Here is a 27,046-nt window from a genome sequence, read left to right on the forward strand (position 1 = left end):
TAGATCAAACTGTCATTCTTAATGGAGTCAAGAGCAATACAATAAGGATGAAGTGTGATGTGTTGTAACAGTGTGGAACTGGAATCAGGTCTGTTACTGCGAGAGACATAATGGCACATAGCTCATTCCTGCACGCAGGCTGCATCATCTCAGGATAATGATCTCTGTGATGAGACAAAGTGTTTCTGAGAGAGACTGCCAAAAATGAAGAGTATGAGTAAGACAGTGTTGTTTTTTGGTTTTTTTTTTTTTTTTCCCCTGCAGAAAAGCACTGTGTTCCGTAGCCCTAAATGTCAAATTAAAGGGTAACTTCCAAGTATAAATACATTTTGGAATAGGCAGTATCAACTGTGGAAACCTGGAAACCTTGTAATGCTTATTGGAAAAATAAGATGAGATTTCTGCTCCCTGTTGTGTTGGCTGTATAAATGATCTGGAAGAGCAGGTGAACAGTGAGATAATGAAGTACTAAATTTATTCAGGGTAGTTAAGGGCCAGCTCTAAAGAACTGTGCAACTACCTTACAATCCTGCTTAATTAAGCCACAAAATTGTAAATGAAGTTTAATGTAGAGAAATGTGAGTGCACACATGGGAATGGGAAACATGAGAAAATTACAGTTCTACCATGCTAGGCTCTGACCTGGCTCTTGTCGCTTTGTTGTTGCTCCAGGATCATCTTCCCATGGGTAACTCTGGGAAGGCAGAAGCTTGATGCTCAGTAAGGCCAGGTAGTGCACAGCAAATCGAGTGGCAAGTATCACTAGAGGAAAGATGAAGAACAAGTCATAAGACATCATTGTGGACTGATGTGCCTACATCTTAAATGTTTGGAACAGTTATGGACTACCATGCAGTGTAGTTAAGCTATAGGACTGTCTACCACAAGCTGTTCTGAATGCTGTGGTAAGCTATGATGAAGGTTTGCAAGAATTCAAAAAGTGAATTAGAAATTTGAGAGGAAGAAATCCACTGAGAACAAGTACAAAAAAAATATATGGCTCAGAAAGTTCCTCAACTCCAGGTGTTTCCATTACTCTATTTTTAAAAGTAGGAGTTAATCCTAATCTAACAAAAAGCTTGATTGTATTATGATGCTGCTGCTTGTTTATATAAACATAGTGAGATGTTAGATATCTGTTTTGATATGTTAGGACAAAAAAAACCCCAAAGAAACAAAAAAAACCCCAAACAACCCCCCCCCCTCCCAAACCCCAAACTCCAAGTATCCCCATACCATGAGAGCTATAAAGCCCTGCAAACTGACATGTGATGTTACAAATACTTCCTCCGAAGAGGAAGAGAAGTATTCTAATTGGAAATCCTTATATTAGGGGGAAAAGGTTGTTAGGAATTTTCTTGGCAGAGTCTCTGAGGGTAAATGTTGCCTGACTTCTGTGGCAAACCTTGGAGAGTTGAGTTAATGCAAGCTACCAGATGTTCAGGGATTCTTTTCAATTCTGGAAAAAGAGTAAGCCTTTCCTTGGGCCTAAGGCTTCACAAAAAGGAAGTAAGGGAAGGAAAAAACATCAGTAGTATAGAGGCAAAGGAAGGCAATACAGCCTCTTGTTTGAAGGAAGGGCTTGTCTATTATTATGTATAAACTTATCTTTAAAGAGCTGCTCAGTATTTACAGCAAAACAACTGTTTGGAAATAGTGTGTTGCCTGTTCCTGCTGCAGGAAAGGTTATTTGTTGTTTCTGGATGTGGTTTTATTTTGTCTTTTTGTATTGTGAATTAGCTATACCAGCCTATTATTCAGAGAAACATGTGTGCCCCTGTTCTGTCCTTGCGTCATAGATGCATTTATTCTGTGGTTGTGGTTTGCCATTAGGGTTTTTCCAGTATCTGCTTCTGAACACTGGAAGATGAGGGAGAGCATGTTTCAAGTATTGTGTTTGAAGTGTCATTTCTCAAGTAACCAGGTATAGTTAAATGGTGTGGATAGCAGACTTCATTTCTTAGTGCTGGAAAAAGAAAATGAAATGCAGTGTGATTGCATGTCCTGGTTCATTCTGAATTCCAGAGGAAAGGATTTTAAGCTCTCTCCGTTAACATATGTGTATATAAAAGTATATATTTTGCTTTTTGATAGTTGGTTTTTTCCCTGTGGCAAGATTTTTGCAATAAATACATCTTCAGCCTGCTTCTGTATTGTGTTTTGCTGGAAAATGTAAGAAGTTAGTTCAACTGAGTGAACTGTTAGTGTTTTACACAATCCAGCTCTCCCGCACGCTATGAGAAGTGAAGTGTTATTACTAGTTTATAGACCTGGTGCACTGGGAAGCAGGCCTTTTGCTCTAGTGCTAAAATGTCTATCTGTAACACAAATCAATTAAACCTAACTCATTTTGGAGTTGCTGTATGTGAGCATTGCTGGAGTTGTGATTTCAGTATGTTCATCTTATTACCGGGGAATCCCACAGAGAAGAGTGGATTTGGATGCAGTCCAATGTGCATCCCAAAAATTGCAGGGTGAAGTTTGAGGAAAGAGGGACTGCTGTGGAAACTAGATCAGTTCTATTTTGCAGGATCTCTGCTAAGGCCCTTCATTTGTGGAGGAAAGCATAATATGTTTTATCTATGTTGTGACATTATAAAATAAAGCGCAGTCCCTTGTATGGAAAAGATGGATATGCAATATTTTCTTTCCATTCTCTGGGACTCTGTGAACCGCAGAAAATCCATTCATCGTCCTGTGTCTTGTATTTGCTGTGAGGAACAACATTTTCGTCTTGCCTGCTGGATTAGCCCAAACAATTTTTAATTTTCTTTCCTCTTGAAAACATAGCTTCATACATAGCTTCTAGCCAGGAAACATTCTGGGATTCCATTTGGAAGGTTTTAAGCATGAGGGGGGGTGGGGAATAGGCAAACAACTTAACTTGCTTGACATCTGCTGCTAAAGTTGATGTGCGTAAATGTGTCAGATCATTTTGGCTGCCTGCAGAAGAGGGAAATACTAAAACCATAAATTCAGTACTGTTTTGTTTGTCCTGTCAGCCAAGGTTGCAAATTCAAGTGATGATTACTGGTTAAGAGTTTGTGATTCAATTTAACAGATCTCCCTGTGTATCTGCCCCTGACTATAGGCAGGGTAGATTCTGACAGTGATACTACCAACATATGAAGTGTAAGCGTAGGACTTGAGTAATTTAGAAATAGCATTTTTGTAAGACTGAGAATTTAGTAAGTAGGGTTTTTTTTCCCCAGAGGAGTTAAATCAGAAGCTATTAAGTTTGACTGTAAAGCTTTAAATGTAGAATTTATCCTTTCGAATTTTCCATTAAGTATTCATTTTAATATTTAAATATCTTTAAATGATTAGGGCAGTGACACAGGTTTTAAAGTCTTCAGATAATGAAAAAAGACTGGATATCCATGTACTGTGATTCTTTAATGCATCCCACAGGGCACAATCGTAAAACAGGTTGGAGTTTGAACTCAAAGGCCTTAAAAGTGTGATAACTGCTCTCATGCAGCTGAGTCTCTTGCTTTTCAGGTTGACAGGCTTTCTATAAGGTTAAGTCTATAAAAGGTAACATCAAAGCAGGGATCTGAAAGAGCCTGATGATGATGCAGGTTTTGCCAAAGCACATTGTGTGACGGTGCCTCAGGTAGAAAATGGCAGCAATGCAAGAGTCAAAACCTAGTATTACTAAAAATTAATATGATTATTTAGCTTATAAGGTTTAATTCCAACATGCTACACTGAACTAGCATGAGGAATGGTGGAAACTGTAGCGTTATTTGCATCTAAGGAAGCAAGGGATAGGTTGGGACAAATCTTTTAGACCCACATTACTGCTTTTTGGATGACAGTGCAATTAGTCCAGCAATCTTTGAGGTTATTGTTAGTCTAATCTTTAAACAAAGAAAAATGTGAAAGTTATTCTGTGACAACAACATGATCAACAGTAAAACTTGAGAAACTGGAGTTTGAGTTTGCTGACTTGCCTGCATTTGGATAAGGAATGGATTCTTTGCTGCTTTGGGAAATTCCCAGAGGCGGTCTTGGACTTTGTTAATACACGTTCAAGAAATTAGGAACAAAGGATTTTGTTTCTTGTGTGCTAAATCCTACTTAGTAAACATTAGTATCTTTATGTTCTTAATGCTAAAAAAATATTAAACTCAGAAAAGCCTTTGTGTCATATGAATGTAATATATAATACATTTGTACTTGCCTTTCACTTACGTGACAGAAGGGCAGGATTTTCTACTCTTTATCAAGTTGCCGAGCAATTTGAGACTGCTTGATTCTGCAGAAAATGATTCAGTTGAAGTGCCCTTAATTTAATCTCCTCTGTTTCACTGAGTATTTGATAAAAGATAATTGAAAATGCCTCAACTTGTGCTTCTGAAAGTTGCACTTGTAGTTAAACCAGACTTTGGGTTGCTTTTTTTTTTAATGCTCTCTCTTAAAGGTTAATGGATCTTATTTGTAATGTGAATGATGCTGGAAAGTAAGCCATTTATGGACACAGTCCAGAGCTGATGGAGCAGCCAGTTAAATGTGCACCTAAAACGTAGTTGTTGCATTGTTCTCTGTCCTACAGTGGGAACGATGAATTGGTAATCCAAGCAAGTTATTGCTGGCTGTGAGGTGGCCAATAATTGATTCAATATCTGATGAGTTCTAGATTTTTCTAATAAGTGTCTTTGTTCATTTGTGAAAGTAACTCAGGGTGAGGGGAACACATTGGGATAGGTTTTGCTGCTTATTTCACAGACAGTATTTTGCTGGAAGGCTGATCAGGCTGCTGGGTTCTGTAAGGCAAGTTCCTTACCAGTTATCATCCCAGTCACTACGGTCACCTTGATAATGAAAAGAGTAAAAAAGGCAACTCTTTCTGTCTCACTTGCATGTCCCAAGTTTTTCTTTTCAGGTAAAGGGAAAAATGGTCTCCTTTTTCTTGTTCTCAGTGGTTTTTTACTGACTTTCTAGTTCAGTGTGGGGTGTTCTGGATTTTTCGCCAGAAGACAATGCTAGAAATACTACTCTATCTTCAACAGAGCAAATTTCCTCCCTGTCTTTCACCATCCTTTTTGTTAGAAAATAAAGTTGCCTCCTCCTTGTCTAACAAAATGGTGATAATTTTGTTAAAGACTGATCTTTAAAGCTATACAGGAAAACAAAATGTCTCTTAAAAAAGAAAGATCAGATATAGTTTATGAGCAGAGCATTCAAAGAGATTAACAAAGTTTGAAGGAGATAGGTAGGGGAAGGAAGAAACTTTTAAGCAAATAATGACTGTAATTAAATCTACTATTTTGTAGTTTAAACAAAATCTAAAATAACCTGCCAGTTGTGAAGTGAAAGATATTCTTTCTGCAATCTGTGTGGTATTGCTGCTGTGCATTACTTCTGGGGGCATTAACAAAGAAGTAATATAGCAGATAATTGTGGGGTTTCACTTCATACCTTAAAAATCTGTGGCTGCACAGCATAAACCGTTGTTAATTCAAGCATTCAATAAAATTATTTGGAAAATGGTTCAAGAAGCTGAAGCCTACCAGTTCTGGTCAGGAACTTGAGATGGAGTATACCAATGAGCTTCTTTCTGTGCCAAGGAGTTTCCACAGGTCTTGGCAGCTCTCTGGCAAAGCAAACCAAATAACAACTGTGTGGCTCAGGTAGGGCTGAACTTATTCCAACAGTAGCTTCTCTTCACCTCATGTACCAAGTCAGGAGATGACTGTCATGGTTTAACCCCAGCCAGCAACTAAGCACCACGCAGCCGCTCACTGACTCCCCCCACCCCCCCCCACCCTGTGGGGTGGGGGAGAGAATTGGGGGGAAAAAAAAGTAAAACTCGTAGCTTGAGATAAGAACAGTTTAATAGGAAAGAAAAGAAGAAACTAAGAATGATAATAATAACACTAATAAAATGACAATAATAATAATAATGGTAAAAGAATTAGAGTATACAAGTGATGCACAATGCAATTGCTCACCACTCGCCGACCGATGCCCAGTTAGTCCCCGAGCGGCGATTCCCCCTGCTCCCACTCCCCCCAGTTTATACACTAGATGTGATGTCACATGGTATGGAATACCCTGTTGGCCAGTTTGGGTCAGGTGCCCTGGCTGTGTCCTGTGCCAACTTCTTGTGCCCCTCCAGCTTTCTCGCTGGCTGGGCATGAGAAGCTGGCAAATCCTTGACTTAGTCTAAACACTGCTTAGCAACAACTGAAAACATCAATGTGTTATCAACATTCTTCTCATACTGAACCCAAATCATAACACTATACCAGCTACTAGAAAGAAAATTAACTTTATTCCAGCTGAAACCAGGACAATGACCTAGCATAAGCAGTGTATTTCATGAGAGTGGCAGGGGAAGCACGTTGGAAAATGAACATGTATAGTTGTGCTGGAGGAAGACTGTTGGACAAGCTTTTGCCATGATTTGTAGTACTAAAAGATCTTCTTTTTAGTGTAGTAACCTTTCCTAGCAGGGAGGTAATATAAACAAAGGCTCTGTGCATGTGGTGTGAGGCACGCATGGTTAAATGAGCTATTTTGAGCTGAAGTACACTGTGCTGTGCCTTGTTTGCTTTGATGGAAACCTCCTTACTGGTTCTGCAGGCTGTAGGTAGAAGGAAATCAGCCGTGCTGAAATGAAGTGCAAAAATCCAAACTCTCTGGAGCTTGAATATACACTGAACTGAATTGTAATACTTATGTATTCAAAGATGGATTAATTCTTGTATATGCTTCTCCAAATAGGAAAAAAACCAAACCAAACCCCCTCCACCAACTTTTTTTTATAGACTCCAACAGATTAGGTGGCCACCAATGGGTGGTAGGCAGAATGCATAGAACTAGTTACAGTTGGAGTGCTAGCTGGAATTTGGAGAGCAATAACTCCTACGCCCCACCCCCCCCAAACGCCCCCCACCCCCGCCCAGCCTCATTAGTTTATTGCGTTGTAATAAAAAGATGTAAATTAGACTTCAGTGTTCAGAAGATACACAGTGTCACATTTTCAAAAACAAATTAGATGCAAATCACTGGGGCCTTTGCAGCTCCCATTGAGATTTTGCACATGTTGCATGACAGGAATTAGTTATGTTAAGTCTTATGCAATACAGTATAAGCATTATGAAAAATACAGCTTTCTTTTATGGTGAAGTACAAGTGATATGGTTAATCACATTTTTAGTATGTTTTAGTGTATGAGAGAGAGGGGGCAGAAGCAGAGTAAGAAAGGCAGATTCTGCAGGTTTTTTAGACACATGCTACTGGAAAAGTGTGAAGTGAATGGTAAGAGATATGCTTTCTTCCATGTCAGAACTGGAAGCAGATTAATGGACTGGAGCATTCTGGTCTGAAATAGAGCCTTTTTTTTTGTCCTAACAGCTACAACATAGTCTACAAGGAGCTGGTTTTAACAAGTATAGAAAAATGTTTTTGTGTATCCAGTCATAACATGCTCTAGGGGAAAAAAAAAAAGTTATTCCTAATGCAAAAGTGGTTATTGATCTCTATTGACTCTATTTAGAAATTTATTTATCTTTAGGCTATCTTCTTTTTATACTAGAATGTTTTATCTTTTTGGTTATGTGCATACAATGTATTAATAATGCAACTCTCAGGTGCATTTACAAGGAAATACTGTAGGCCATTCTGCAAAGCTGTAGTTAAGTCAGGAAAAGCAGCTATTCCACTCTGCTTTAGTATCTATTGCATTACAAATATGAAAAGACTATAACAAAAGTGTGGAAGCAAGTTTAAATATTGTTTCAGCTCTCCAGTGGTATTCCAGAGAAACAGTTAGCAGAATGGGAGGGCTGGGAACCGCTATCATCTTTCTAATTTGTTCTGTGCTGGAAAAGTTATTTAAAAAAATAGATTATTAAATTGGAAACAAAGGTATTCTGTACCTTTTTGATTGTGTTTTGGAGACCTTCATAACAGGGCAAGCATTTTATATCTGATCAAAAATTACTCCTTAGGGTAAGGAGGAGACAAGCATCTGTCCCTCAGTTGAGCACTTACCTGCAATGTCTGCCTGGGTTTAATTTGTTTGTACAGGCACTTTTTGTGAAATGGGGAGAGCTTTTGAAAGGCTCACCTTCTCCCTCGAGTTTTCTGGTGATAAAAGAGGGTACTTCAATACTTCAAACCTGGAGCTACCCACTGGCTGCTGGTAGAACATGAGAGACTCTCTTGTGTTCTCCTCTCAGAGCAATATTGCTTCTGGAGATAATGGCTTTGCTGAAGATACTCTTTGAACAGAGGCAAGGTTGTTGTAGTATTTTGGGTCAAAATGAAGGTAGCCTGTAGTGAGGAGTTTCTTTCTGTATGCACTTCGGGTACAATACACATTATTTTAGAAGGATCTGAAGGATCCAAATTGGCTGGGGTACTTATAGCCCCAAGATATATTTCTTTTTACCCATTCCCTCTCAAAAACTTTTTCAAATGGGATAAATATTTCCAGAGGTAATGTGCTTTTGGGGTTTGTGCTTGAATTTGTATTGATCGAGAGATAGTATAGTTTAGAAGCCTTGCAGCTATTTGGTGGGTTTGCTAGATACGACCCTTGAGGCCTTTGGGAACATGTGGATTAGTGTCCGTTACTCTTTGAATTCAGCTGGAATGTCTTATTTGAGGTGGTGAGACTTTAAGACGTATACTTCCCCCAAATTTTTACAATATTCATTTAATAGGGCGGGGCTCTCAGAAGTGACCGATTGTTCACATCTGCACAATGTAATGTTACCTGTCAGCAAACCTAGAGAAGCATTTTTAATTTCTCAGCTGTGTGTGATATGGGGTTTTTTTTTGTGTGAAAAGGAAATAGAAGTCAGTACAGACTTTGGTGCTTCTTTCTAGTTCTGTATAGCTTTAATAGATAAAATCTGTAACCTGTATAGGTTTTACTTGTGTGCATGAACATGCACACTAACACAAGCATGTGGGTATATAAGTTCATTACAATTTCTGTAATCGCAACTCACTCCTTTATTATTAAACATGTAAAAGAGTGTAACAAGAGCATCAGAAGTATGTCCTGATACCAGTATGGTGTGCATTATTTCCTCAAAACATCTCAGAGTGTTTTTTTTAGAATAATTGTGCACAGATAGGTATTATAAATACTTCACGACCGTGTGCAATCTCTGTCCACTTTACAGGTACTTCTGCATTTGCTGCAGATGGTACAGGGTAACAGAAGTTAAAAATCACTTCAAGAAGCATAATCATTGTAATTTTTTCAATTATTTTTAATTGCGCAAAGTTGAAGGTATTTAAAAAAAACCCCAACCCCAAAACCTCTTGATTTTGAAAAAGTGTAGGGCAAATTTCTTGGTTTGGGATACCTTTGTGCATTTTAAAGGTGCTTTCTTTTGTTATACTGTTCCCAGAGTAACTGTTGCCTTGGTCACAGCATATCCAAAGAAGTGGTGATGAGGTACTGGCTATGCAAATCTTCACGCCCCTTTCAGGTCAGTAAGGGGTATATTTCGACGCCATCTTCCAGTTAATGATATTATGTACCCTTTTTTAATGTCGTTCTTGCATATGGTCAAAAATAGGCGAGCTTTGCCCTTTTTCTGAGCAGCAAACCACTTTGCAAAGACGTTCATCCTCTTAACAAGGAGAGAACCATAGCAAGCCTTGACGGAGATGGTTTGAAGTGCTCATCTTGCAAGAAAATACCAGGCATCTGCAGGATCCCTGCTGGAGGCTCAGCTGGGAGATGTAGCAAGTATTTTGCCCCTTCTGTGATGTTTTCACTCAGCCTAGTCGGGGTTGCATCAGGGCGTTAGTCAGCATGCAGCGTCACCTCAAGAGATTTTTTGCTGCATGTGTATTATCAAATCACAGGTTGAGCTTACAACACAGTGAGGCCATGCCAGGGGTTTTGAATATGTGGTACATCAGAAGTTTGCCTTTAAAACAGAGTAAAAGAAGGGACAATTCCAAACCCTAAATATTTCTAAATTTTGGATGCCTTGGGAATTACCAGGTTTTATGTTGGTATTTTTACTCCATTTGATTTTAGAGGCCAGCTGTACACCAGAGGTCTTGGAGATTGTTTTGTGTAGGAGAATAAAAAGTGTGTGAGGGATAATTTTGTTGATTATTGTTTTCTAAGGCTTTATTGAAACTGTGTGAGTACATACAAATATAAAAGAGCTGAATCAAACAGGAGAAAGTCTTCTGTGTGTGGCTACAGATTTGTTTCAGGACATGTTGAACACCCAAACTCCTTTCTCTACTCTTTTTTCTCCCCCCCCCCCCCCCCCCCCGCTTGTTTTCCCACTGCTTGTTCAGGCTGTGAAGTTTTCTTTCCCCTCGAGCTTCTCTAACTTCCTGCTGCCTCTTTTGCACTGGTGGATAAATCTGCATGAAGAAAGAACCAGTGAATTCTCTGGCCTCGTGCCCCTTTATGCCCCCTCATTCGAGTTGTGAAGTATGCCTTTTATCTGTGGGTCTTTATTATAAGCTTAATGCAAACCCATTGTTCAGTGTGAGAAGTTAACTGCAGCCTTGGAAAGATGCATCTTTCATTTACAAGTAGTGGGAACTAGCCCCTTGGTATTTGAATAAAAGCACTAACAACCCCATGTTCTACTTAAGTCAGAGTTGTTTTCCTTGAGTCAAGATGATATGCAGAAATTAAGTAATACATCTAAGAAAACAGAACAGCTCAGCACTCTGAGAGAAAAACCAAGTGGCATGTTCATGGATTGCATATGCTGGATGTCGTCTTGGTGCTAGGTTGCGATTATAGCTTGCTTCTCTAGGTCCTGCTTTGCCTTATGCTGCTTTGCTTCATTATGGTAATAATGCAGCAGGCCAGCTACGTTAGATAGATCAGTAATATCAGTATAATGATATTTCAGACAGATAAATTCCTGTTTCTTGCTAAGGTCATTTAATCAAAAAATTCTGATGAACCTTACAGATAAGCTCATCTCTTGGTAATACAGTGAGTGAATGGTCTGGAGAGATTAAGAACCAGTGAAAATGTGTTAGCTAGTTTTATCATTTGCAATCCATTGGTGACTAGATCTGTTTTTCTGTTTCCATGAGAAATAGCATTTGTGGCTTCTCCGATGACTAATGGTGCTTACTTTTATGTATAACTATAAATCTCACAGAAAACCCGACTTGAGATCTTTGCTAGAGCACTTGAGTCCTTTTTGCCACTATTGGTTTTTACTGTTCCTTATGTGGAAGGACATCTTAACAGAACATGTTAATTTTATTTGTCCTAACATTCATTATTAATAGTAACTTCTATAAATGCATGCACACTGTAGTCTTGCCATGCTGCAGCAGTAACTTGCACAGTTGTCACCCCATTCTTCTCCCCCCTTAATCTTGTAGCCATACCTGCATCCCAGGTTAATTAAAACTTTTCAGTTCAAGGAGGAGTAAAATTTCTCACCTTCTGTGGAGGTCCACTAACAGTCTATTACTTCTTCCTGGAGGAAAAGACAATTTTCTCAGCTTTTCCTGAAAACTTAACTGGACTGCTTAGCATAACAAAATTTTCAGACTCCGTAGGACCAGAGAAAAATTGCTTATGCAGGAGAGGAATGCTGCCATCAAAATTCTTGACCCTAGGACAGATAAGGCCTTTTTTTATTCCCAGTGACCACCGAATGTCAAATGTAGAAGCTGTCTTCGGAGCAGAAGGCATGAGTTTAGTTTCCCTGGTGCCTGCATCTGCCTAGGTTGCAGTGTCACATTTCTTTTCCCCCATCTGATCCAGGGCTTTTGGGTCATCTTTGGAAAAGTATTTGGGGCTTGGTCAAGGTTGGGGAGAGGACCTCCAAACCTCAGCTTGAGGTATTGAGCTAAGGTCTCTCAGCCACAGCTCACTTCACTGAGTGAAGTGAGCTCTGGCTGACTGAAGTCTCTTTTGATCTCGGTTTGAAATAGTAGTGACCTGTTCTGCACTAAGAGGTGTGACCGAACAGGCCTCCCTCCACCTCGCTGTTAGCAGATGGAAGAGTCCTTTGTTCTTGGTTTCTCTCTGGTAACTGTGCTCATTCACTGTTTTTTTGGAAAGGGTGCTGGAAGTCCTGTTGTGCTGTGCTGGTCTCCATGCAGGCATCCTTCACAGAACCACCGTGCCAAACACATGGTGGTGGATGACAGAACTTAGTGCCCTAGTGCAGAGGTCTCTCTGTGGGTGTAGTCATCAGCAAGTGAAGATTAAATTGCTTGCATACAACAGACCTGGGAATACAGCACAGGTCTCTGATTCTCTCATAGCCTCATAAAGCTGCTTTTTTAAACTCCAGTGTTCTGCTTAAGAACAAGATGTTTCACAGAGTATCAGCAAAATGGTAAATTTAGACAGATTTATTTTTATCCAACACATTTATTACGCAGCAATTGAGATTCGAGGGAAGATATGGTTTACAAAAATATGAAAGCATCTTTAATAAATAAAGGGAGGATTTGGATTAAATATCCTTTTAAATACAGGACTAGAAGCTTATACTGAGGGCTTTGAAACTCTATTGCTGCCACATATACCCAGATAAAACCCAGAACAACAGTTTAAAAAAAAAAAAAAAAAGCTATTAAAGTACATACTGGTGGAATCATCAAAAACTTGCCTTTTTTTTTTTTCTTTTTTCTTTTTTTAAATCATGCATGTGTTATTTTTAAAATAAAAACAACTTTCTACAGCAGTCCAGGTTAGCTGATGGAAATAAATATATTTTGGAGATGAGTCCAAGGCAGAATTTCCATGTGGATGCTCCATGGTGTAAGCACCGGTAGGCACGAGCCATGAAAATGGAACAAAAACACCAGGGCTGATTCACAGCCACGTTACTTCACATTAATGCCGGCGTCACTGAGTTTGGTTTGGTAAGTTTTATTTAGACATCGAGAGCAGGCTGAACCCCCTTTCAAAGCTCACAGTGTGATCCATTAATGCTGGATTAGAAAGAACATTTGTTTAATGGCATTACAGCAGCATAGCGCAGTGGTGAATGTGGTCAATAATCTTTAGTATTGATCTATGAGAACTGTAATAACATCGCAAGAAAATTAGTTCTTTGAGCGTGTTGGAAGAAGAACAAGTCGTTGTTGGGAATTGGTTCATACAATGTACTGGAAGAGTTTCAATTCTTTTCATGGGGAGCGAAAGGCAACGTTGCTTATTGGGTCCATGGAGGGCTTACGTACCCTTTGCCTTCTACTCACGGCCTTTCTGAAAATGGAGGGTTGAATTTCCCTATTAAATATTCTAGTTCGAACTGGGGTATTAGTTTGAACTGGCAAGCAGTATCTCCGATATCAGGCAAGATGAAACAAATGGTACTGAGCATGTGCTGAGTTGATTAAAGTTCAGTTCCAGGAGAAGGCAGTCATTTAAACTGTCTTTTGGTATTTAGTAAAGACTGTGGTAGTTTTTGGTTTGGTTTGGTTTTTTTTAATATGACTCTGTGTAACACGATGTGTATGTCCCTAAATCCTAATCTAGACAAAGCCAAACCATGCTGTGTGAAGACTGTTGCTATCTAGCTGTTAAACTGCAGAGGAAAAAAAAAAAGGCTAGTGCCTTTTCATGTTGCTCTTTTTCCAGGTATATGACCTGACCCCTAAACAAGAAAGGGCTGTTATTGGATCAGTAATAGGTGTAACCTGGCACAAATTAGTTTTCTTACATAATCAGGTGCATTTTTTTATGCTTATCCTGTGTTTCCTGTCTATTGATTATGGCTGAACAAGCAGAATTCAGTTTTAGTGTAATTCTGAAATGATGTTTTTCACACTAATATGTGTAGAGCTTGGCCAGTTTCTCATACAACATAAACCAGTATAAGTCAGTATAGATTCACTTGTGCAGAAGTATGCTGATTTAAAACTTCTGTCGAAGGCAAAAATGCTACTAAAACAAGCAGAGCTGTTTGGGAGTAAAAAACCCCCAAACCCGAACAAAACCCAAACCAAAAAAAACCCAAACCATCAACTGCTGCTTCCAACTACTTTTTGCGGTTAATTTGGCTCCTGCTGCACTTAGTCCATACACATATTTATATTTGTAAGGCTTTACTCTCTAATTTATACAGCTTTGGTCTTTTTGGACTGATTTATGAAGTGCTGGTGTAGATCTGCTACTTACTGCATGTCTCATGACCAGCAAAATAATAAACCAGATTAACATTTACAGATCAGCATGATTTTTTTATTTAGTTCACATGGAATAGTTTAGACATTAATGTTTTAAATGTTCTTCACATCCTGATATTTATCAGCTTAGGTAAGGTGTTTGGGTTTTTTGTTTGTTTGTTTTTCCTAAGGTTTACTTTCTTAAAAAATTTTAAATAAACCTTACACAATTCAAAGATGCTACTTGCAAGTCCTTTGGTCAGTGTTAGCAGCTTAGAGCCTAGAAGATACAGGCAGTAAAGTACTGAGCTCTGTTAACACCCCTAGCCCCTTGTCTTTGCCCTGTTGGCTGCAGGCTCTTTGGGCAAGGTATTGATTGCTAGATGCCAAAATGTCCTAAATTTGAAATGTAAGATTTTTATTTTTTTTTAAAAGGATTGCTTTGTAACTCTAGCAGAAATTTCCATTTCCTCTGCCTGGTGAATAGCTTCTTGACTTTCTTGTAGCAGCAAGAGGTGAGCTGGTGTTTCTTGTTTCAGGAAGCAACTTCTGCAGGCTGACATTTAAGCAGAGCAACTTCTATAATGTAACATTTAAGTAACGTTAGAAAATAGAGTATCTGCAAATAAAGGTTGCTTTACCTGCACTTCCTCATCTCTTCTTCTAGGACTGTTTTAGCAAATTTGTGTGACTGATGCCAGACTGTGCACAGTGGTCAGTTTTTGGAAGCTAAATCTTCATTGTATTTAAACCTTGTCCTGATGGAGCAGCTTTAGAAAGGAAAGGATGTTTGCTTTTCTGCCCTTTTGCATGTCACTGATGACTTTGAGGTGGACCTCAAAGCTAAGCTGATTTCTGACTAAACTTGGTAATGGTACCTTCTTATGCTCAAAAGGTGTGAGAAGGTCTTAGCTAAGACTTCAGTTTCTAGGTGAGGAATTGTCTGCAGTGCCCCCTTTAGCTATGTTGCCAGATAAGAGACTGAAATTTGGTAGTGTCAACTGACTGAAGTAGGTTGAACGAGAAAGAAGAAAATGGTGCCATAAATCTGGATTGACACCTGAAGGTTATTCAGGTCCTAGAATTGATTATTTTTTTCCCAATAGATTGAAATAATTTCACATGTGATCACTTCCTAATTGCTTACAGTTAGGAACAATAGTGAAGTCTTACTGTAGAAAAGAAATCATCCATCACTCAAGTATTTTGGGGGATGGAGGAATGTGCCTGATTCCTTATCTAAGTCTTGGAAGACCTTTGGTATTTTCCATTGTTACAAGGTTTTTTTCCCCTGACTTTATTTTCTCCAAATGAATTGTTCCTATAAAGGAATTTAAACTCTGGATAATTATTGTTCTGTGTTCCAAAAGCTAATAAAAACAAAGCTCAACAGTATGCAGTTGGAGGCCTATGGAAAAACGTGGGTGTAACACACAAAGCAGAAAAACAAACTTTGCTGATGAGGCCAGGAAGCTACGATCACATTTTCCAGTTTTAACTGTATGTGTTGGTCCTAACTGGGAATGTTTCCTGTTAGACTGAATTTTTCCTCTCTATTTTATTTTGTAGTTGTTTTTTTATCCATAAACTGTGGACAGGTGAGGATAATAAATATCAAAGATACTTGCATATGACCTCAAACACAGGGAAAGGTTATATTTTTGTAATATTTTATAGAGATGCATGTTGCTTTGTGCTCTATAAGACTGGAAGGATTTGTTTGCTTATATTCCAGTAGTTGCCCAAAAGATACTCTGGGAATGCTGTTAGTAAATAACCACATACCCTACAATTTGGTATTTCAGACAGACCCATTTCTTTGAATTATGAGGCTTTTCTTTCATGCAACTCTTTTAAAGTGTACCTCCTTCCCTTCCACTTTCCAACCTGTACCTCTTACTAAGTTCTCAGGGTATGCTCTCTGATGTGTCTGTTGCCTGTAAATGTTCTCCTCTGAAAGTTTTGATGTCATCATTTTTTTCAGATATTTTTGAGAAACTGAAAAACATTTTTATTGCTTATTGTTTGATAAGGATTTAAGATTAGAGTTAGATTTAGCAGGTTACAGTAATCCAAATTTGTGTGTTAATGATATCAACGCCTTAGTTTATTATAAAAGTGTTCAGAGCGGTTTGGATGGGTACATGTCAATCAATTCACCAGACGAAAATCAAACTACCAAGGGAATCTTGTGTGTTTATCCAGGCCTTTGTGTGTTTTATCGCTCTTCATTTGAGCCCAGAATAATGTGTCACTGCTCTAACGCTTCTGAAGAACTCCTGTATGTAAATTCTTCTTTAGGATTTTTAAGGTTTCCTGTGGTGAATATAAAGAACACCAAATCCTATATTGGTGGGTGTTTTTTTGTTTCTTTAATGGATTGTTTTGTGTGTGTGTGTGTGTGGTGACTTAAGGTGGCATAGCTACTTACGGTTGTTCTTTTCAAGTATAATTTGACCTGAGTTTATGAGGAGATTGGTTATGTTCTTTTAAAGAGTTGAAGAAAGGTGTTGCTATATGCTTTTCTTATTGTTAGGTACTGTATAGTCTGGAGAAGGCCAGTAATATCATGAAAAGACCATAGCAATTCCTGAAGTGGTGGGAAGGGGTAATACTGTGACCTTTAATCCTCTGAGAACAGGTAACTTTGTTGAAAAGACACCGTTAGGATTTCAGATTTGAGGACACTGAAATACTCTCTTACCTCATGTATTGGGTTTGCATGGCAAGGTTTTGGTAGCCGGGGGGCTACAGGGGTGGATTCTGTGAGAAGGTGCTAGAAGCTTCCCCCATGTCTGATAGAGCCAATGCCAGCCACTCCAAATGGACCTGCAGCTGGCCAAGGCTGAGCCCATCAGCGACGGTGGTAGCACCAGAGCAGAGATTCCCTTGCAGCCCGTGGTGAAGATCATGGTGAGGCAGATTGTCCCCCTGCAGCCCATGGAGGTTAACCATGGAGGTTAACAGTGGAGCAGATATCCACCAGCAGCCCATGGAGGACCCCACACCAGAGCAGGTGGATGCCTGAAGGAGGCTGTGACCCTGTAGGAAGCCCGTGCTGGAGCAGTCTGTGCCTGAAGGACTGCACCCATGGAAGGCACCCATGCTGGAGCAGTTCGTGAAGAACTGCAGCCTGTGGGAAGGACCCACGTTGGAGAAGTTCATGGAGGACTGTCTCCTGTGGGAGGGACCCCATGCTGGAGCAGGGGAAGGCTGTGAGGAGTCCTGTCCCTGAGGAGGAAGGAGCAGCAGAGACAAGGTGTGATGAACTGACCGTAACCCCCATTCCCTGTCCCCCTGTGTTGCTGAAGAGGGAGGACATGGAGAAAATTGGGAGTAAAGTTAAGCCCTGGAAGAAGGGAGGGGTGGGGGGAAGGTGTTTTAAGTTTTAGATTTTATTTTCTCATTATCGTACTCTGATTTTGATTGGTAATAAATTAAACTAATTTCCCCAAGTTGAGTCTGTTTTGCCCATGACAGTAATTGCTGAGTGATCTCCCTGTCCTTGTCTCAACCCATGAGCCTTTTGTTGTTATATTTTCTCTCCCCTGTCCAGCTGAGGAGGGGGAGTGATAGAGCAGCTTTGGTGGGCACCTGGTGTCCAGCCAGGGTCAACCCGCTCCACCTCAGCTGGGTAATTCAACAGAAATGACAGGATTTCAGCCTCATTCTGTTGTTCCAAGTTAATGGTCACTGTCAGTGCCCTTCCTCTCTGCTGTGCCACTCATCTATTTGCACAAAGATCCCTGTATGCTCATAGTTTAGGCAAGATAATCCGTCAAAAACATATCCGCAACTTTGAGAGGTAACAAAATGGCTCCTGGCACAAAGTGCAGAGCCAGCTTCACAACTGGTTGGTTGCAGTCTTCTCCTATGAAGTAACAAGGTGCTACAGGGGGGGAGATTTAATCTTTCCTTTGCACGTTTGAGGCTCAAATCCTGCAGAAGTGTTTTGTGTAAAGAATTGGATTCCCTTAGGTATCACAGTTATGCTACATGAGGACTGCTTGCAGTGTGCTTGAATGGGTTGGCTTAGGGTGGGACATTTCATGTGAGAAGTGGAGAGGCGTACTGAGTAGAAGGCCGCAACAAGTGCCTTAGCATCTGGAAACAACTTGGCAATATGTTGGGGACACTACATGGTTGACATAGCCCTTCATTTTACACTTTCCTAGCATATCTTCTGTCCAAAGTTAGGTGAGCTTCTCTGATACAATTCTGTCTTTGCTGTTGTGTTCTCCAGTTATGATTGAAATGTCAGAAGATATCAAAAATAGTCATCAGAGCTGGGATATTCGGTGAAGTGTCTTTTGTTATTTTCTTTTTTATTTTTTTATTTTGAGCCTTCATATATCAAGAAATCATGGTAGCAAGGCTCATCTCAGTCTTCTGTGAAGCAGTTTCCTTGCCAACCTGTAAGGCACCAAGGACTAGAATTAGTTAATGGCTTCAACAGCAATTAAACAGCCCTGTTGTGGTGGGTTTTATTGCCCCCAACCATTCTTTGAGAAAGTTGCTCCTCCCCCCACGTTACATGAAGAGGAGTCAGTGATCTTGGGTAAATACTGACCATTTTTACCACAACTGACTGGCAAGTCTACTGATAATGGTTATTTCTGGGTCATGGATGTTATTGCCTCTTCTCAAGTGGCCTGTTTTCCATGCTGCCAGCTGAGATATCTGTCAAAGGAATTCCTTTCTATTTTCTCTCTAAATTTGGTATATGTGGGCTTCGTTGAGGAATGACCCTCTTGTCTGCTCCTGATTTAGTTTACAGGTGCTGTTATTCTAAGGTGACTTCATGCAACAGCACCTTCTTTTTGATGGACTGTTTCTTTATGCAGTATTGACTACCTCGCCCAGTGGAACCCTCAGCTTCCTGTGAAGCAACATACCTTCTTCTTGAGTGACATTGATTTAATTATGTCTTTAAACAAATACAGGTGTGAGCACTTCTGATTACACTGCAAGAACTTCTTGGCCATGGGGAAAAATTAATGCTAAATTTCTATAGGAATCCTCATAGTTTCTTATTATATTGTAGATTTATTTTCCAGATTTTAATTTCTGACACTTTGACCATCCAGTGAACAGATTTAGTAAAAAAAAGTTCTCAAATACATCATGTCTTAAAATGGCAGGTGAAAGCTTGATCGTTTAGAAAGGGATTGTGAATTCCAGTGATGTTTCAGAGTCAGGAGTAGCTTCCAGGCAGGCTTTACATCACACGTGCCTACTCTAATGACAGTAGCTAATGTAAAATGAAACCTGATAGTTTTTGTTAGAAAACATCAGAACATGAGTTCCACTGAGAAAATATTGGTTTAAGTCTTATGCTATCATAAGTAGTTGGATTTTTTTTTTTACCAGATGGAGACATATTTTCCTGTCTAAAATTCAAGTGGACAAAAAAATAAGAACTTGCACATATTATGAATGCTATAGTACAAATTTTTATATTGAAAAGAAATCTTGTCTTCTAAGTCACCCATCTGTACGCTACTCCTAAAAATTACCTGCTAAGAAAAAAATGTGTAGGTTAAAAAAAGATCCCAGTGATCCAGTGAGTTTGAATGGTGGATCTGTCGCCAGATAACTTGTGCATGGAGGTGAAGGCATCGTCCATGTGCCGCCTGAGGAAATCTGCAGAGGGGGATGTTTGTCACGTGAGAACTTGATGTCCTGGGTGGCTGAGCATTTTTTTGCAGCACTCTTTCCCTTTCCCACCACTTTGGTGAGCGCTGTGCTGCCTGGGAGGTTTTGCTCTGTTCCCCTTAGCAGCTGTGGATGGCAGTGACTCATCCTCTTGTTCCTGTCTGTCACCTGAAGTAAGTAGTGTTCTTGAAAAAAAAATTCATTGTTCTTTCCCTTTTGGTTCATAGTAACCCTGTAAGCCAGAAATTTGTAGGCAACTGTACAGGAATATGCTCAGAATTATGTAGTGTTAAACTATTGCCATTAGGTAAAAAAGTTGATCTTTGGCTGCTGCTTTATATACTGGACCATAGCTTTGGTCAGATGTGGCATGGTACAGAAATGCAGAACTCTGATTAAATAGTAAATACTCCAGTACGGATGTTGTTCTTGTTCAACAGGAATGCCCAAGAATACACCATGTGTTGAACCACATTGTAAAATGGGGGTAGATTTTCAAACTCAGCCTGCAAAAAGTGTTAGTTAGCTATTAAAAATGTTCCTGGCTTTCAAAAATACAGTTTTGTTGGAGTTTCCAAGATGACAGGAAAATTTTATGTATACCAAGTCTGAAAGTTATGAATAAGTAGTTGTAAAAAAACAAAGCTGCAGAGTGACCTGACTTTTTTTGCACGTGTAGAGTAAGCGTCGACCGGTTTAATAACTTGTGCTCTAGCCACTGCTATAGTGCAAATGTTTCTCAAAATGGAGAATTGCAAATTGCCATCAGACAAATGCAATGCATTGAGTTATTGAGATAATGATAGTTAATGTTGTGTTTTCCCTACAAATGAAGAGGAAAGCATTTATTTTTCATAAAAGTATGGTGTGCTATGAACAGTTATATACAGACATACAGCATAAGTGATATGAAATTACAGGACAAGAATTACAGAGGGAGATAATTTGCAAGGAACTTGAATATTGATGAAAGGCATTTTTTCTTATGGGCAGCCTCCTCTGACAGTATTAATTCAGTGTACAGCTTCATTTTAAAATTAATAATATATAAACAAAATAATGCTTGCTTTGCCGCATGCTTGTATTTTATTTATGTATGCACACATGGTCCACTCTAATTAAGCACAGCTCTTTATGGTTTATTTATTTGTTCTAGAGAGGCTGCTTAATATTTGAGAGAAACAGTAACGATGTGTCTGACCTTTGCAGTGGCTGTGTTAATGGTAAGATGGGTTTTGCAGGAACCTGCAAGAACAGTAAAATAGCAGGCTGATCTTTTTCTCCATTTGCTGGAACATGCTCAAGAGACCTGAAAGCACAAGAGGAAAAAAAAAACCAAACCAGTAAGTGGTTAAAGAGTATTTTCTTGTGTTTTCAGATCTCGGGAGGATGCTACTGACAGGCTGAGGTAAAGGGTTAAAAACTTCGTTTCTTTTCTTTTTGTTATGGTCCGTGTTTTATTACCAAACCACCAGGGTAGTATTTCACATAGCGAATAGTTGGTTTGTTTCTTTTTTAAGGCCAATACAAAGAAATACATGTAAACAGAGGTGGAGACCGGTCCAGGTTTTAAGTTTTATAGAGTGTGGATAAACATGCATGACTTTTTTCTGTGGTGGTCTTGTAGTGGGATTTGTCACTAAACTTCCTAAAAATACACCTGTTATGTACATACAAATTTTATTGCCTCTCCCTTTTTTTATGACCTTTGCTTAATACAGATTCCCACCTCTTTTTACAAAAAGGTCCCCTGAGCCTGTGCCGTGGCGAGGAGCTTGGTGCTGGCAGTTCAACCTGCCACTCCGTCCTCCTCCTGCCTCTCCCTGGCGGGCTCCTCTCCCAGCTCCGTGCTCTTCCCTGTTGTGTATGCTGTGTGCACAGCTGCTGTCTGATGAGGCTCTTGGTTTTATTTCTGATAAAGGCAAAACCACTGGGAGAGAAAGAGTCATTTGTTGCAAGCGCTAATAGCATAGTTTTAAAAAAAGTGGAAAAAGAAAGCAGGTATGGAGAAGCTGATGGATACCTGTGTATTCAGGTGGTAACATTGCTATATATAAAGCAATGGAAATTAAATGTTTATGTTTATAAAAGGATTTTGATTGATCCAGGCATTTGTGGGTGATACCAGTGAAGAATGATGTTTAACTGACTTCCACATGAACATGACCATTTCTTACATTGTTCTTCTGTGGAAGATCTGTGTATGTGTACATACAAAATTAATATTCTCATAATGGAAGATGCAATTTGTGGTCTATTCAGTTGCTCATGTTTTTGCTAATTAATCATTAATCATCTCCTATTGGAACAGTATCTTTTTTTCTTTAACTAGCCGCTGGTACGTTTCTTAGAAAACTGCCTGCAGAGCAACAGTGCTGCAGTTTATGCCATATATTTCTCTTAATCAGTAGGTAACATTTCATAGCTTTTGTTTGCTTGATTGCTTGTCTGTTTTGCTCTATCTTTATAAATGTGAAAAATTCCTTTCAGCATACATGCATATATGGTAGTTACCTCAAAGTAATAGTATGCTGCATAGGTTGTAACACTGTGATAGCTTTGCAGAAGACCAGAGGTGGTTGTCTTGCAAAGGAATGCAAACTAATGGTACATGCTTTTTCCAGCCAAACTCATTGGAGATTAGTAACAACTTTTCCCTCTCCTCCTTCCTCCCTGCAGAAAATGCAGGACCATTAGGACTAGCTACCCTTCCGGGTTGTTTTCATGGGTTTTTTTCGTGGTTGGTTGGGGGGGTTTTTTTGTTTGTTTGTTTGTTTTTCAAGGAGGATGGAAGCTTGGAGAACTGCTGAGTTCTCATTCACCTCCCTTTTTTGTGCAATGTTTATTCTTTTTCTGTGTTGCATAATGAATTGTTAATGGCTCATGTATCTGCCTGGGGAGGGATGAGGAGCTGACCAAGAGCTTATGGGTCAGGATTAAAGGGAAGGCAGGGACAGGTGACATTGGGGGGAGGGGGAGGTCTGCTACAGGCCACCCGACCAGGAAGATTGAGCAGATGAGGCCCTCTTTAGACAGATAGGAGCAGCCTTACATTCACAAGCCCTGGACCTCATGGGGGACTTCAACCACCCCAATATCTGTTGGAGAGACAACCCAGCAGGGCATAAGCAATCCAGGAGGTTGCTGGAATGCGTTGATGATAACTTCCCTCTCCACGTGATAGAAGAGGTGCTATGCTGGACCTTGTTCTCACCAACAAGGAAGGGCTGGTGGGGAATGTGAAGCTCAAGGGCAGCCTTGGCTGCAGCGACCATGAAATGGTGGAGTTCAAGATCCTTAGGGCAGCGGGGAGGGCGCATAGTAAGCTCGCTACCCTGGACTTCAGGAGAGCAGACTTTGGCCTCTTCTGCTTAGTAGAATACCATGGGATAAAGCCCTGGAGGGAAGAGGGGCCCAAGCAAGCTGGTTAATATTCCAGGGTCACCTCCTCCAAGCTCAGGAGCAATGCATCCCAACAAAGAGGAAGTCAGGCAAAAACACCAGGAGGCCTGCATGGATGAACAAGGAACTCCTGGACAAACTCAAACACAGAAAGGAAGCCTACAGAGGGTGGAAGCAAGGACAGGTAGCCTGGGAGGAATACAGAGAAATTGTCCGAGAAGCCAGGGATCAGGTTAGGAAGGCTAAAGCCCTGGTAGAATTTAATCTGGCCAGGGACATCAAGGCCAACAAGAAAAGCTTCTATAGGTATGTCAGTGACAAAAGGAAGGCTAAGGAAAATGTGGGCCCTCTCTGGAAGGAAGCGGGAGACCTGGTTACCTGGGACATGGAGAAGGCTGAGGTACTCAATGATGTTTTTGCCTCAGTCTTCACTGGCAAGTGCTGCACCCACACCGCCCAGGTTGTTGAAGGCAAAGGCAGGGAGTGGGAGAATGAAGACCCACCCACCATAGGAGAAGATCAGGTTTGAGGATCTAAGGAACCTGAATGTGCACAAGTCCATGGGACCTGATGAGATGCATCGACAGGTCATAAGGGAACTGGTGGCTGAAGTGGCTAAGCCACTATCCATCATATTTGAGAAGTCATGGCAGTCTGGGGAAGTTCCCACGGACTGGAAAAGGGGAAACATAACCCCCATTTTTAAAAAGGGAAAAAAGGAAGACTTGGGGAACTACAGGCCACTCAGTGTCACCTCTGTGCCCAGCAAGATCATGGAGCAGATCCTCCTGGAAACTATGCTAAGGCACATGGAAAATAAGGAGGTGATTGGTGACAGCCAACATGGCTTCACTAAGGGCAAATCACGCCTGAGAAATTTGGTGGTCTTCTACAACAGGGTTACAGCGTTGGTGGGTAAGAGAAGAGCAACAGACGTCACCTACCTGGACTTGTGCAAAGCATTTGACACTGTCCCACATGACATCCTTGTCTCTAAATTGGAGAGACATGGATTTGAAGGATGGACCATTCGCTGGATAAGGAATTGGCTGGATGGTCACACTCAAAGAGTTGTGGTCAATGGATTGATGTCCAAGTGGAGACCAGTGACGAGTGGTATTTCTCACGAGGTTGGTATTGGGACTGGCACTATTTAACATCTTTGTTGGTGACACGGACAGTGGGATTGAGTGCACCCTCAGCAAGTTTGCCAGTGACACCAAGCTGTGTGTTGCAGTCGACACACTGGAGGGAAGGGATGCCATCCAGAGGGATCTCGACAGGCTTGAGAAGTGGGCCCGCACGAACCTCATGAAGTTCAACAAGGCCAAGTGCAAGGTCCTGCACATGGGTTGGGGCAATCCCAAGCACAAGTACAGGCTGGGTGGAGAATGGATTGACAGCAGCCCTGAGGAGAAGGACTTGGGGGTGTTGTTGATGAGAAGCCCAACGTGACGTGACAATGTGCATTTGCAGCCCAGAAAGCCAACCGTATCCAGGGCTGCATCAAAAGAAGCGTGACCAGCAGGTCGAGGGAGGTGATTCTCCCCCTCTACTCCGCTCTCGTGAGACCCCACCTGGAGTACCACATTCAGCTCTAGGCCCCCCAACATATGAAGGACATGGACCTGTTGGATTGAGTCCAGAGGATGGCCGTGAAGATGATCAGAGGGCTGGAGCACCTCTTCTATGAAGACAGGCTGAGAGAGTTGGGGTTGTTCAGCCTGGAGAAGAGAAGGCTCCAGACCTTATAGCAGCCTTCCAGTACCTAAAGGGGGCCTACAGGAAAGCTGGAGAGGGACATTTTACAAGGGCATGTAGTGATAGGACAAGGGGTAATGGCTTTAAACTGAAAGAGGGTAGATTTAGATTAGATGTAAGGAAGAAATTCTTCACTGTGAGGGTGGTGAGGCACTGGAACAGGTTGCCCAGAGAAGGTGTGGATGCCCCATCTCTGGAAGTGTTCAAGGCCAGGTTGGATGGGGCTTTGAGCAACCTGGTCTAGTGGAAGGTGTCCCTCCCCATGGTGGGGGGGGCGGAACTAGATGATCTTTAAGGTCCCTTCCAACCCAAACCATTCTGAGTCTATGTTTCTGTGATACAGTTGCCTTGCTTTTGAGGGTCTGCTGCAGATAGAAGTGAAAGATTGACAAAGCATATAACCTCATTTTTGCAAGTTTCATGGGATAGGCTTAACTGCAGTAGCTGCAAAAAGTGGGGTGGGGTTTTGGTCTTTAACAGCCTACCTCTTATCATAGAAGTACTATTCAAAACATAAACTATAGTGATCTAGGAGTTCTTGTCAATTGAGTGAGATCATCACAGATCTGTGGCAGGGTTTTCCAGAGCTGAGGGCTGTACTTTAACTTCATTGTTGGTTGTAGGTGTCATTGCTTCAGGAGAATCCTGGTGGTGTCAGGGACATCATAAACTTTCACCTTCTCCTCCTCTTGTCCCACGTTGAAGTCTGAGAGCAGTCGGGCTTCAGTGTTTTACAAAGACCCACATTCATTAGTCCCCACCAGACTATTTCAGTGAATGGACTGCTGGAGCTGGGGCAGCAAAAAGGAAAAAAAAACTTGAGCCCCCCCACCCCCCCAAATTTTCTGAAGATGTTTGTGTTTGAAATATCAGTGGAAAATAACTGCACAAAGTGAAATTGTTTATTATCTGCTCTGTTACTTCTGGTAGTGTAAGTGAAGAGTTCTTGGCTTGGGCTTTAAATGATGTGTGTGATTTGTGGTCTGTTTCTGATGTACACTGGTTGTGAAATGAGAAGAAAATTGAAGCTAACAGATACATCGATCTGCTGCATTAGGGTTTTGTGTCTCACGATGTGGCAGAGCTGCCAGTAAGACACTTGGTGGGAGACAAGACCCTTTGGCAGGGACAGGGTTGCATTGCAGATGCAGCCAGCTGAGGCCAGCCCTGCGGCCACCTCTTCTCCCTGCTCAGAGCTCCCAAATAACCTGACCCTCCTGCAGCTGTGGCAGGGATCAGTATAATTACCCTGTGGCTGGTGAGGCAGACGGTGCCTGATGCCACTCTGATTGAACTGCAAGGGAAAAGGGGTTAAGCTGGGATAATGCTCCAGCCTCATCCTGGCAGCTGAGAGCATCACCTCTGAGCCTTCTCACTCCAGCTGGCTCTAGGAGAGCCAGAGCAGGAGTGTCTGAAGTTTGCTATACGCCTCAGACCTTACGTGATGGCAGTACGCAGCTTGCTAGTCACTGCCATGTTGCTAGGGCAACCCACCTATTTTCCAACATCAGTCTGATACATCCTCTGCCTTGCCTTTGCTGGAGTGCTCTGTTTGACACTTAGGCATGCTTTGATGGGCTTTGAATCTATCTTGCGTAGCTAACTATTACTTATGCTGGGAAGATATATTCCATCTCCCTACCCCAAGTCATTAGAGAGAGGTCTGTCTTGGATTTTAGCATTTTAATTGGAGTGTATCTATGCATGCCCATGCACGGAAATTAAATATTGCACTTGTTTGTGCATTTTATGCTCTTAAGGGAAGGGAGCATTATATCAATGTTCTCTAGTGCTACTAGAGCAGTTTAAGCTTCATTCCCTTTTTTCCCCTGATATTTCCATGCCTTTTGGGGGGCTTCTTTGAATGTATCTACCTGTAAATGTGGCCTAAATCTTCCTCTCAGTTTTTTATAAGCATTAATTAGTGGTTCTTGCGCGCGTGAATAATGTAGCCCATGGAATACATGCTCTTTAATGGTATCTTTGATAATCTATGTAGAATTTAAACCACAAATTACATGAAGCAGTAGAAAATTAATGTTAACACTGTTTTGCAACAGAGATGTCTTTTGAAATGTGTCATTATCAGTAATAGAGGCTTTGCAGTAAAAAGTGACCAGATATTTTTGTT

General features: G+C 40.9%; 1 protein-coding gene across 7 annotated transcripts in view; it reads left to right on the forward strand.

The window, feature by feature from the left end:
- Nucleotides 1–27,046, forward strand: part of PPP3CA (protein phosphatase 3 catalytic subunit alpha) — a 202,824-nt gene that overhangs the window by 59,932 nt on the left and 115,846 nt on the right. Inside the window, exon 1 of one of the 7 annotated variants that reach the window (XM_052775550.1) lies at nucleotides 26,513–26,576. The exons of the other annotated variants lie outside the window; for them this stretch is intronic. Coding sequence (XP_052631510.1) covers nucleotides 26,528–26,576 — 49 coding nt within the window. The 5' untranslated portion in view covers nucleotides 26,513–26,527. Of the gene's footprint in view, nucleotides 1–26,512; nucleotides 26,577–27,046 lie in introns of those variants that run through there. 7 annotated transcript variants of the gene reach the window in all.

The sequence above is a fragment of the Harpia harpyja genome, chromosome 2 (genome assembly GCF_026419915.1).
Source record: "Harpia harpyja isolate bHarHar1 chromosome 2, bHarHar1 primary haplotype, whole genome shotgun sequence".
Lineage (NCBI taxonomy): Eukaryota > Metazoa > Chordata > Aves > Accipitriformes > Accipitridae > Harpia > Harpia harpyja.